Source organism: Herpailurus yagouaroundi, unplaced genomic scaffold (assembly GCF_014898765.1).
Source record: "Herpailurus yagouaroundi ecotype Mexico unplaced genomic scaffold, PumYag 184, whole genome shotgun sequence".
In the NCBI taxonomy this organism is placed as follows: Eukaryota; Metazoa; Chordata; class Mammalia; order Carnivora; family Felidae; genus Herpailurus; species Herpailurus yagouaroundi.
This window is the reverse complement of record NW_024412415.1, coordinates 9076015-9089510: the sequence shown is the minus strand read 5'-3', so window position 1 is coordinate 9089510 and position 13496 is coordinate 9076015. Positions and strand designations below refer to the sequence as shown.

The 13496-nt window shown below is 40.6% G+C and overlaps 1 protein-coding gene across 9 annotated transcripts in view; it reads right to left on the bottom strand.

Annotated features, from left to right (window-relative positions):
• GANC (glucosidase alpha, neutral C) overlaps window positions 1-13496 on the bottom strand; it is a 76231-nt gene that overhangs the window by 56931 nt on the left and 5804 nt on the right. For all 9 annotated transcript variants that reach the window (XR_005795786.1, XR_005795787.1, XM_040492386.1 and 6 more), the window contains exons 4-5: window positions 4998-5125; window positions 310-492 (exon numbers count right to left, since the gene is read on the bottom strand). Coding sequence is in view for 7 of the 9 variants with exons in the window: in XM_040492386.1 (XP_040348320.1) it covers window positions 310-492; window positions 4998-5125 (311 nt within the window). In the remaining 2 variants the exon portion in view is untranslated. The remainder of the gene's footprint in view (window positions 1-309; window positions 493-4997; window positions 5126-13496) is intronic.

The window sequence follows — 13496 nt, the reverse complement described above, 5'->3', positions numbered from 1 at the left end:
AAATTTCTCAAAATAATATTCCAGTAAATAAGGTGAACTAAGTTTTCATGGTGATATATCAACTATTTAGGCAATTGATAATCATGATCAAGTTTTCTGACATTGTTTTGCTTTGTTTTAAAGAGAAAGAGGATGGTGGGGAGAGAGAATCATAAGCAGACTCCATGCTGACTATGAAGCCTGACATGGGGCTTGATCTCATGCCTCTGGGATTATGACCTGATCCAAAGTCAAGAGTCAGATGCTCGCCTGACTGAGCCACCCAAGCACCCCTCTTATGTTCTTATGCCAAGTAATGTGCAAAAATACCTTTTCTTGAGAGGAACTTGCAGGTGCTCAAAGTACAAGTGGCCCAGGGAGTTTATGCTCATCACAACCTCTTCTTCAGACACTAAATCTACCTTAAATGGGTTTGCTGTGATATGACACTTCAGATCTCCTTTTCCATCAGCCAATACCAGACTACCTGCATCCCCTGAGGATGAAATCAGCCTAGAAAACAAAGCAAGAAGAGAGAAATAGGTTTACATAGCTCAATGTGATTCTCAATTCAAATTAATGTGCAAATCCATATTCATGGGACATAGGGGTTTGGTGTCAGAAAGCCTAGACTGAATATAGCTCTATCATGCACTAGGAGTATAACTTTGGACAAGTTAGTCAGTCTATCCAGTTCTTAGTTTCCTCATCTGTAAAGTAGAAATAATAAAAGCAAGAACAAATAGAGCTTTTGGGGAGAACTGAGTGGGATGATGCATGCAAAGTACTTAAGTACTTGGCAGTGCCTGGCAAATAATAATATGTTAGCTATCATCATCATTTCCTTGGGCTGGACAGTCTAGGAACACTTTGGTGCACAGAGTCTAAACACTGCTTTTCTTTTTCATTACAACCAAATACTCAAAAACTAAGGAAATAACATAGATTGGGTTATTGACGGGGTGGGTTCATGGTGAGATGCAATCTCTCCTGACTCCCATCAGCTCTGATTTGAGAGCTAGACTGTTAGGATATTCCGGATCTCCAGAAATCATGTAAGCCCAGAGGCAGTCACTTAAAATCCTTCAGAGGTCTAGATATTTCTTTCTCTGGTGCACAGTCACTCTGGTAAATGGTCACATGCCTCCTTAGGGAAGGTGAGGAGGGATATTTTATGTTCTTATTATATTCTTGCGAAGTCCTTCTCCCTGGATTCTAGGCAAGATACTTGGGTTCTGTTAACTGTCTGGAGTAGTAGGAGAGTTGTATATCACTGTTCATCAAACCCAAATGCAGGGGCCCCTGGGTGGCTCAGTCGGTTGAGCATCTGACTCTTGATCTCGGCTCAGGTCATGATCTCATGGTTCGTGGGTTCGAGCCCTGTGTCAGGCTCTATGCTGGCAGTGCAGAGCCTGCTTGGGGTTCTGTCTCTCCCTCTGTCTGCCCCTTCCCCACTTGTACTCCCTTTCACTCTAAATAAATAAATAGCAAAATGGAATTCTTTTGATTGTTCCATCAAATAGGACTTTAATGCATCTATTTCAGTCCAGTGGACCCTTTGATACATTGTTCACTGCCCTGAGAGTTAAACATTTTGGGTACCATACATGCCCTGCTGCGCATTATGGAAACATGTTCACCTTGTCACTAATAACTAAATGCTGCTACTTTCATTATGCACCTGGAGTCTCACCATCTCCACTGAAATCGGGGAGCCCATTTTGATGGCATCATTTCCCACCATTATTTCTAGCTCTTAAAAGACATTCACTCACTAAAATGCTTTCCAAGTGTTCCTTCATCAAGTTATTTCTCAGCGAAAGGAGTCTCTTTGGAACCCCTTGGAGAGCAAAATTAGGGGCTAGTTGTGCTGTTGCATATGACATATCCACTTCAACATCTTTATTTCCCTAAGTCTATGGATCATCTTTTCTACTCTGTGCCAAGGCTGAGCTGGTATCTCAGCTTCATTCAGCAGAGTCCATAGCTGAGTACAGATTATAATTAACCAACCAAGCAAATAATTAGACTCACTCCCAGCTGTCCAAGCTAGCACATCAAATTTAGATTCTTCGGTACCCATGTCAATAAATTTAATGTGGTCCTAAAATTATGTTCCTTTCTTTAGGAATCCCTCAGAATGCATTTCTATCTGTATTTCCTAGGTTTTTGCCTATATAAAATCTTATAATTCCTTAGGTGTAGTGTTTGACTGTAATTAGCTCCCTAGGCATGTTGGGCTCTGGTAGTGAGCTTAAAGGAAGGCAGTGAAGGGGTGAGGCACAATGAGCACTGTCATCCCCTTGGACAATATATCTTAGGTGAGGTCAACACAGGGTGTCCAAGCAAGGTAGGATCAGCTTTGTTAGAGGAAAAGGAGCTACTTCTGCTGGAATGGAAGGCTTGGTGGAATTCTGTTGATCACAGGTAGTAATTTAAGTAACTTTGCCATGGAATGCTGTGGTTTATTACCAGTTGTGTAGTTTGCTAGGTCTGCCACAACAAATACCCCATTGGGTGGCTTAAAGTACAGAAGTTTATTTTCTCACAATTTTGGTGGCTAGAAGTCCAAGATCAAAGTGTCAGCAAGTTTGGTTTCTTCTGAGACCTCTCTCCTTGGCTCTCAGATGGCCATCTTCTTGCTGTATCCTTACATAGTCAGCCCTCTGTCTGTGTCAACTTGTGTCCTAATCTCCTCTCCTTATGGAACACTATTCATATTGTATTACAGTCCACCCTAACAACCCCATTTTAACTAGTTACCTCTTCAAAGGTTCTACCTCTAAATATAGTCATTTTCTGAGGCACAGGGGGTTGTGGCTTCAACATATGAGGTTTTTTTTTGGGGGGGGGGACACAATTGAGCCCATAACACTAGTATCTTATCCTCTAATGATAACCAAGTCCTCGCTGCTTTCAAATCCAGCCAAAGCAGCTAACCAATCTCATATTCCCATCCTAGAGGGTCTGTTGCCTATACTTACTTCTGATACCAAAGGCTACATCAACCAAGATTCAACTGTACATTAAAGAAAAAATTCTGGGGGTGCCTGGGTGGGTCAGTCGGTTAAGTGTCTGACTTCAGCTCACGTCATGATCTCGTGGATTGAGGGTTCAAGTCCAGCTGTGTTGGCAGCTCAGAGCCTGGAGCCTGCTAAGGATTCTGTGTCTCCTCTCTCTCTGCCCCTCCCCTGCTCATGCTCTGTCTCTCTCTCTATCTCTCTAAAAAATAAATAAACATTAAAAAAGCAAAGAAAAAATTCTGGCTATTTTAAGTGGAAAATGAGTAACTTAAGATGGGGGAATTGGGAGCTTATGACATCATTGGAAGCACTGAGGTAATAGGTTGGGCAGCCGGTAATGATCCCTAGAATACTACTGCATGGTCAGTTGAACTCCTATTGCAGCTAGAATCAGGAAGTTGGATAATCAGAAGTCACTGTGGCAACTGCTGGGCTCCAAGATCATGCCATATTAGCTCCAGAGATGAATAAACTACTACCCTAACTAGTGTGCCTCTAGAGACATTCTAGAGCTCCCAAATCCATGCCAGCAAAATTGGAAACTCAGTTCTAAAATCAAGATACCTGTAAGTGCATCTGACTGGTAGAACCTGAATTATACCAGAAACTAGTTACATGAGAGTATGGGAAGTGGAGGAATGTATTTTTTAACTTTCTTGTTACTGCAGTAGCCAAAGGCCCTCTAGAAAGAGGTTGGAATGGAAGCAGAACTAATACAACATATTTACCACACAAAGCTAGTTATCATCCTGACCCCAAAACATGGCAATAATACAGAAAAAGAAAACTACAGACGAATTTTACTTAACACAGATGTAAAAATGTTAAAAGGATCTACCAGTAAAGTGAATCCTCCAGGATAGTAAAAAATAATATACTGTAACCAAGTACACACACACACACACACACACACACACACACACACGCATGTGCACCAACCTAAGAAGCCTTGAGAGTCTTTTTAAAAAAATTTTTTTAATGTTTATTTTTGAGAGAGACAGACAGAGCGCGAGTTGGAGAGGGGCAAAGAGAGAATGAGACACAGAATCCAAAGCAGGTTCCCAGCTCTGAGCGCTCAGCAGAACCTGACGCAGGGCTCGAACTCACGAACCTGTGAGATCATGATCTGAGCCGAAGTCGGATGCTTACCCGACTGAGTCACCCAAGCGCCCCGAAAACAGTCTCTTTTTAATTCCAGTTTTCTAAGTTCTCGGCATATAGGAGCAGCTGAGTGACTAGACCTATTTTGAATTTATGATGATTCTACTATCACTGAAGTACTTTCCCCTTATAATCTACTGACTTGATTAAATTTTTATGGAAAAAGTAATCTACATAAAACTACGATAATGATATAGTGAAAATTAAAGCATTTGGCATAAACTTATATTCCTTCAGTGAAATAATATGAAAAAATAACAGGAATCAGCAGGCAGAACCAGTGAGATATCACTGGAAAGAGTATTGAGAACTGAGGAAGATACTGCAGATGTAGGAAAAATGCTTTTTGATCTCCAAAGTTTTTGTTTCACTTAGACACTGATGATTAATTTATCTTTGACATGTTACATTTCTGAGACTACCTTAATTAAAAGTGAGCCTAATTGTATAAATTGTGGTAAGCACGGGAGTTTGGCTAGTATATGAGATCTCTGGAGCCCTGCTGCTAATCTGAGTAAATTAAATAGCTCTCCTACTTGTTCTCAAATTCTACTTGTTCCCAAAGTCTGGTTGATGAATCATTTCCTTTGCAAGAAGGACAGCAGGGCTCAAAAGCTCTGCTTCTGCTCATGAATAAGTGCTGATAAATTAAATGGTGGAGAATGGACAATATATAAAAAGCATAAATGTATCCCCAAATAACTGAAAACTGACTCTGCAAATGATTATAGCTTCGAATAGAAAAAACAGGAGGAACATGCAAAATCTGCTACTCAAGGTATAATAAAAGACCATACTGAGGGTGTATCCAAGATCTCTTGTTCCTTGGCTTACCTTACGGTGCGTGGCTTGCTTGTGACAATATCAGGAACTTCATACCTGGGTTTCAGGGGAGTTTCTTCATTGATTTTAAGCCTGAAAATATTTCCCTCTATACCATAAACTTCAGCCAGAAGAGGAACCTTGGAACAGACACGAGATTAGTTTTAACAGGTTATTACACCAGTGATGGCCAGTTCTTGAGTCAAATTACAATAATTAGAAACTACGTTTGAATTATTATAGGCCAAGTAAACTGGAGACAATGGGAATCATGAAGGAAATAGCTCCCCAATCTTTGTATTTACTTGTTTGGCTATACTTGTGGTACAGCAAGAAAGACATTATATGTGTTCTTAAAAAAATTTTTTTTTACATTTATTTATTTTTGAGAGACAGAGAGAGAAAGAGCACAAGTGGGGGAGGGGCAGAGAGAGACTGAGACACAGAATCCGAAGCAGGCTCCAGGCTCAGAGCTGTCAGCACAGAGCCCGTCGTGGGACTCGAACTCACGAAACCGTGAGATCATGACCTGAGCTGAAGTTGGATGCTTAACTGACTGAGCCACCCAGATGCCCTTCATTCTATGTGTTCGATGGCAAGGTAAACCTGTAATTGTCCAGACCAGGACCTTTAAAAATGAGAGATCTCTATTAATAATTATACTGAATGATAGGCATGAGCTGAAACTGTTTTTGGAAAACTGGGACATGCGGCCACTTTATCTATGATAAACTGCAGGTGTCTTAGAGTAAGGGTTTGGTATTAAAACTAGGGCAACTGGATTCCAGCTGAATAAAAGATGAAGGATAACCAACCACAGAATGGAAAGGAATAGAGAATAAAATAATGGTCATTGGGGTTCCTTAGGATAGATGCCTGAGGCTTGCTGCTTGATTTTAATCAAGGCACTTCCTGTACACCTGGGAATAGGGCCTGGGGAATTTTCTCTAGAGGTTGGGATGTTCTCAGCTTTCTTAAGAGGCAGGGGAAGTTAAGTAAAATTTTGCCCATAGTGTGACATGGAAGCAACATAGAATTATTTAGACTACAATATTTGAGAAATAAAACACAAAACAACAACGAACCCCAAGAAAATAGAAATGGCCAGATTTAGGTTACAAAATGAAGCGTGTAGATCAGAGAAATATGTATTTTTTAATATGAAGTCATCTTTATTATAATTTAGAAGTCCATTAGAAACAGACATTGATCTTTAATAAAAAAAACTTCTAGGATCTCATGGGCTTCTGTTTCCCATTTAGTTATGTAGTTTAAAAATCCAGTTTACTTGAGAATGGTGGAAAAGGCCAAGTAGTATCTTAGTTTTTGTTATGACAAGTTTTCTTCTCATAGGCATTCTGGAGTCTTTGGGAATTTTAATGGACCTGCCCATTTCCAATGCCTTCTGTGATTCCTTAGAAATTTCAATGGGCACCTGTCCTACAGAACATTCTATTATTCTACTGATTCTCAAGGTATGGGTCTAGGGCTATGCCTGAGAATTTGCTTTTCTAACCTATTGTTCCCCTTTGATTTATTCTAAATGGCAGTTTTTAAAATGGGTCAAATTGTGCCCAAGCTTCCAAACTTGCATGCTTATCTTACAAAAATAGCACTTATCATTCACTTTACCAACAGTTCCCGCCAAATAAAGTTCCCCAAAGCATAAAGTATCAACTGCCAATGTTAGGTGAAGCCCCTCCTCTTTCCCCAGATCATATTATTTGGAATCCTGAGTGAGAGCAAGCGACTCCAACACAGAGCCACAATCTTTCCCAAAAAGCTTGATCAGAGAAATATTTTGACAGTTTTCAATTGCTGTGCCATGCCGCAGTGGTTGATAGCAAATCCTTCATTAAATCCTTCATGTGATGCCAGATTCTGGTTACAACTGGGTACATGTACTGTTACTGTAACATCTGTTAAATCAAAGGCTAAGGAGGGCAGGCTGTGTGACATAGTGTAGAACAGGGTCAATGTGGTACAAGTAAAATAGGAAGCAGGGAGAACATCACAGCATTAAAATAATGATATTATTGGAACTTTGCCTCTTTGGGAATGTAGAAAAGTAGTCAGGGCACTTATGTAGTGACCCGACACTTAAAAGAGTGACCACATAAATAGTGCAGTGGCTCGGGCTCCTTTTACAGATAATTCTTAAAGTAGGGTTATAGTAGGGGTGCCTGGGTGGCTCAGTCAGTTGATCGTCTGACTTCAGCTCAGGTCATGATCTCACGGTCCATGAGTCTGAGCCCCATGTTGGGCTCTGTGCTGACAGCTTGGAGCCTGGAGCCTGCTTCGGATTCTATGTCTCCCTCTCTCTCTGCCCCTCCCTGCTCGTGCGCTCTTTGTTGCTCAAAAATGAATGTCATAAAAATTTTTAAAAAATAAAGTAGGATTATAGTAGAGTAGCAGTGTAATTATTTTTTCTAGCTTTATTGAAATAAAATTGACATAATGTACAAATTTAAGGTGTACATCATATTGATTTGATACTTATATATTGCAAAATGATTACCACCATAGCATTAGCTAACAACTGCATCATATCACATAATTACCATTTCCTTTTTGTGATGAGAACATTTAAGTTCTACTCTCTGAGCAACATTCAAGTATATAACAGAGTATTATCAGTTATAGTCACTATGCTGTACAATAGAATCCTTAGATCTTACTCATTTTGTTTAGCTGGAAGTTTATACTCTTTGACCAACATTGCCCTTCCCCTGCCTCAATCATACTGTAATTATTCATTGTATGTTTAACATTCTTTTGTAAATTTAATTACTTCAAGTGTGCCATCAGAATTCCAAGATTTAAAAATGTGTCCAAATACAAATAAAGCTGAAATTCTGTTAGATTATGTATTGTCTCCGAAGCGAGACATACATTTCCATTGTTCTCTCAAATTTAACATTTATTTGGCATCTAATATTGTGATGTGCTGTGAAAAAGATGACTAAACTCTTAGAGGAAGACTGCAATTTACAGATAAAACACATAGTAAACATAAAGCATTTTATAGGTGCTGAGATGGAAGGACAAGGACAGTGCTGTGGGAGAACAAGGAGAGAGAATATTAGTGATGACTGTAAGGAAAGGGGTCCTGGGCTGTCTCTGGGGGAGCGGGACCTTCAGAGATTAGCTGGTCTCTGGGTAGGCAGAATGAGCAAGCACATCCTAAGCAGAGGGCACACAGGTTGCCTACATATGATGAACAAATTGCACCTAGTTTATGCACTCAGAGATCTTCCCAGTTATAGTGAAATAACTGTCTTTAAAAACAATTTTTTTTTTAAGCCAAAGACTGGTCTGTATGTTCTGTTCTTGAGGCTGCAGCTCAGAAAGAATCCTAATTATATGAGGAGGCAGATAATAACCCTGCTTTTATTCTAATGACCTTATACAACCAAACATATGAATCAGAGTCAAAGCTCCATTTTGTTTCATTTTAGCTCAATTAAGCAAGTGGTTTTTTCCACTAGGTAATCCTTTTCAAGGTATTCAGATTCATTCAGACCTCCTACTATTACCACCATAACTCTCATGGTCCAAGCATATAATCTCCTTAGACATTAGTATGCTTTGCTTCTATGATCTGGATCATGCTGTTTTTATTGACTTAAAAAAATTTTTTTAATAGCAGCAGATTTTTAATAGTGCAATAAATAAAGCTACTTGGGTTAAAGACAGTGGGGAGACTCAGTGCCCCTGCCTTTGAGCCCCTCCCTGAACTGAACTTTGAGACAACTCCATGGAAACCTGGGCTCTGTGGTTGACAGTTTAAAAACCACTTCTCGGGGCGCCTGGGTGGCGCATTCGGTTAAGCGTCCGACTTCAGCCAGGTCACGATCTCGCGGTCCGTGAGTTCGAGCCCCGCATCGGGCTCTGGGCTGATGGCTCAGAGCCTGGAGCCTGTTTCCGATTCTGTGTCTCCCTCTCTCTCTCTGCCCCTCCCCCGTTCATGCTCTGTCTCTCTCTGTCCCAAAAATAAATAAACGTTGAAAAAAAAAATTAAAAAAAAAAAAAAAAAAAGAAAAACCACTTCTCTGGGTTTCTCAATTGCCAGTTATTTTTCAGTTCTCCCACCAAAACCTTGCTGTGTCAAAAAGTGGGGACATGAATGTTATGTTCTTCTATCTAATACATTAAGAATTTGTATACATTCCTCTCTTCTTCTGCTTGGACATTGGTGAAAAAGTAATACACAAATAATTATTGAATCTCTTCTTCCTATTAGGATTGGAAATTACAATGAAAAAGTATGTTAACTTACAGAAGCTAGATTGCTTAAACTAGGAGTGCGTGTTAATACTCAGAATACACTAACAGTTACACTCAAATTGCAGCAAGATGGATTACTGCAAAATAGGTGAAGAAATATATAATTAAGCATTTTAAATAATGAGACAGCATGGATTTTGCTCCTTAAAAGTAGTTAAGATGTGCAAATGTCCACCTACACAGAGAACATGAGATAAATCCTGAGAGAAAGGAGTACATTTAGAGGTTCCTTTTAGCACTACAAGCTTCTGTTTGGTTTTTCATAAACCTTTATTCAGAGACTCACTTCTCATAGTCTGGGAAAGAGTACAAATCCTCTTTTCCTATCCTATTTATTCTATGCTTAGTAAAAACAAAACCTGCTAGTCTGTCATCCATAAGTCTAGTTTTATGTAGTTGTTTTTGTTTTGTTTTGTTTGGCCACATAGATAAAAATACCACCAGGTTGTAAAAACTATGGTGCTAGGAATAGCCCTGTCTTTGTACTCAAGTAGTGGACTGATCACAATTATATTAAGACAAAACCTGTTATTTACCCACAACTGGGAATCACAGCTAGTAGAGATTGTGACTGAGTTAACAGAACAGCACAACCTGCTAGTAAAGGAAACTAAACATGTTGCCATAGAACACATATTTAAATGGCAGTGGGTATTAGGAATGGAAATTATGACTCCATCAACTTCTTCTTGATGGATATAGATCTTGCCTCTCCTCTGGTACCAGGTGTCTTCTCTATACTCTAAAGAACAGTTAATCTAAAAGGCCTACGAGAGTGAACAACAACCTCTCCCAGTTGTTGATCAAGACCTCCCAGAATTCAGGGTACTGGGGTGGCTCAGTTGTTAAGCATCTGACTTCGGCTCAGGACATGATCTCACGGTTCGTGAGAGCGAGTACCACATCGGGTGAGCTCGAACCCCACTTCAGGTGAGCCCCACTCCTCTCTTTCTCTGAAAAAAATAAAAAAAAAAAAAAAGACCTCCAGCATCCAGAGGATTGTCTAAGAGTTCATTAAAGTGCTGTATGACACTAACTGCTCCTTCCACTGTTGCAGCCAGTTGGTTTATTATTCCCAAATTAGCTGCCTGTTCACGCCCACTTCTGCAGAAACAGTACTGGCTAACAAGTTGTAGTTCTTCCTCATCTGCTGAGGATGTGGCTGGCTGGGTGAAATCCCATTTTCATCCGGCTTAGATGCAAAGGCAAGGGGTAACTTCATGGAGGTGCTCAGAGATATGCCTGCATCCTTGGAGATGCTGCTAGAAGTGTAGTCTCTAGTGAAAACTTGTCAACAGGCTGTAAAGTAAACATGTTGCCAAAAAGTCATCTATGTCATAAGAAAGCATAAAAATTGGCAATATAAAGTAGGTCAAAGGCATAGGTCTATTCCAGGTTAGCCTTGCTAGCAGTGCTTTTTAGCTAGACTTGGAGGACAGAATACATTTCTCTGCTCTGAAGTCACAAGACTAAATCTTCTGTTTCTCAATCTAGGTCAAATTTTCACTGAAGGTAAAAAATCGGTAACAGAAAAAAACAGCTCCAAAAAAGCAGTCAACATTTTACCGTTAACCTTCCTTCAAGATTTTCTTCTGGAAGCCTTTTTATCAAATATCTACCTGATTATTTTGTTCTCAGGAATAGGCAAGATACTATACTGGGGCCCTATGTGAGAGAACTCATGCGTTTTAAACTACAACTGCCTTTTCTTCAAATCCTAGATGTCTTGACCCAGCGGCAACACACAGGGAAACACTTCAGCTTGTTCTGTAATATTACTGTTTCAGGAACATCATGTTTGCTGTGAACTGAATTGTGTACTCCTCCATGTTCACTTCATATTTTGAAGCACTAACTCTCAATATGATGGTATGTGGAGATGGGGCCTCTGGGAGGTAAACAGGTTTAGATAAGGTCATGAGAGTGGGGTTATGATGGGATTAGTGTCCTTACAAGAAGAAACCAGAGAATTAGCTCTCTCTCTGCTATGTGAAAATACAGTAAGAAGGTGGTAGTCTATAAGCCAGGAAGAGGATGCCCACAGACACCTTGATCTTGGATTTCCCAGACTCTAGAACTCTGGCAAAGAAATATCTGTTGTCTAAGACCCCCAGTTTATGGTATTTTGTTATGGCAGTCCAAGCTAAGAAAATGCTGAATGAAGCTCGGTTCTGTTTTCTGGTTGCTTATTAAGGGGTAGATTGGGGGAAGGAGATCGAGAAGAAGGATTTCAAAAATTAACAGTAGACCTTGACAGCAAAGTTACTGCTTTAAGAGTTTTAAGGGTGTGGGAGCAGGCCAACACTAAGAATCTGCTTCATCAGTGAAATCTGAGAACTGCAGCTGTGAGCTGAATATGATCTCTTAGACTCTGGGCTCTGTTTCTGTGAACTTGAAGTAAAAAGCTATCATTCTGAATAGGTAGATATGTGCAGCTTGTTTTAAATCTCCAGACCACACCCATACCATATCCTAACGTGAAATCTCCCATGAAACGCCCATCTTATCCCAGAAACGACCTCTAAAGCAGGCTGCTTGAATATACAGCAAGCTGGATACAAGGTTCAGACAACTTTGGAGATTACTGTCTGGATCTTCGTTGCCCATATCAGACTGACAGAGGACACGAAACCTTAAGTCCCTATTCGTCATCTCAACTCCAAGTGACAAGGAAAACATTAAATTGGAATTCAGCCCAGAATTTCAGGGTGACCTCCTAAACATATACATGTATTTGCTTGAGATCAGATCATGCAGATTCTCTATGCAGCCCCAATATTTCTTTTTAAAAAATGTTTATTTTTGAGATAGTACAAGTGGGGGAGGGACACCGAGGGGGGGGTTTAGAGGATCCTAAATGGGCTCTACCATGAGAGAACCTGATGGGGGCTCAAACTGACAAACCGTGAGATCATGACCTGAGCCAAAGTTGGATGCTCAATCGACTGAGCCCCAAAAGCCCAACAGCTGCGCCCCACAGCCCCAATATTTCTAATACCTGAACATGAAGTCTCTTCCAAGGGGGCCACAGAGTTTTCAGTCCTGGGAGCTATGTTGCTGATATCCTGGGTAACCTACCCTTGCTTGTTAGGGCTTCTCAACTCCCTTCTGAGCCATGTGCTGTCTGTGTTAAGATCTTGTGGGTCCTCCTGGACTGTGGCTTCTTTTTTTTGGAAGGCATCCAGATCTGGTGGGCTCTGGTTCTGACACAAGACCTGAACAGCATTGTCTTGCACGTTTTCAGGCTCCAAAGAGGGATGTGTGAAGAAAGCTGATCTATAGTTTTGTAAAAGGCTGCATGTGGGGATCTACCACTAACTGCATTGGTATCAAGATGCATGAACACTTGTATTTTGGTCCACAGGATGCTTCTGCCTCATTTACTTTGTTTCACCATGAATCTTCATGACAGTGGATGTTCAGATGCTCAATACACTGAAGTTCTCCAAGGATGGGAAGAGATTCTTGCCTGACTATGGGATAGCTACAACTCTCTGGGTTTAGATACATTAGAGATAGGAAGATGAGCAAATGACAAAAAAAAAAAAAAAAAAAAAAAAAAGAATGGAAGGTACCTGACATCTGGTGGCAGGCTTAATGACTCCTACAAGGTTTCTAGCGGACTCCTTGCATTTCCCAGAGCCAACTGCTTCTGCTGACCCTGAATACAGAGGTTTGGCTGGGTCTCAGGCTGTTAGACCACATGCAAATGGCAGGTGACTCTTCAGGAAGGAAATCAGTGCTGCCTCATATCTTCCCATGAATGGCTATCAAAGTATGCTAAAAAAAGATAATTAGTAAAGACTTGGATCAGTTTGTAGAGGACTTTGGGGGTACCATGAGCTGAGAACTCAAAGGTATCAGAAATGCCAAGCAAGGGGCCAATTCCTCCAGAAAAAAAGAGGTAGTATAAAAGCAGCATTAGGGGGGGCACCTGGGTGGCTCAGTCTGTAAAGTGTCCGACTTTGGCTCAGGTCATGATCTCAAGGTTCGTGAGTTCAAGCCCTGAGTTGGGCTCTGTGCTGACAGCTTGGAGGCTGGAGCCTGCTTCGGATTCTGTGTCTACCTCTCTCTCTGCCCCTCCCCCAATCATGCTCTGTCTCTCTCTCTCAAAAATAAACAAACATTAAAAATTAAAAAAAAAACAAAACATAAAAGCAGCATTAGGTTTCAGAAAAAGGTTAAACCATCCCATTTGTGTAGTTAAGAGAGATGAACTAAGTG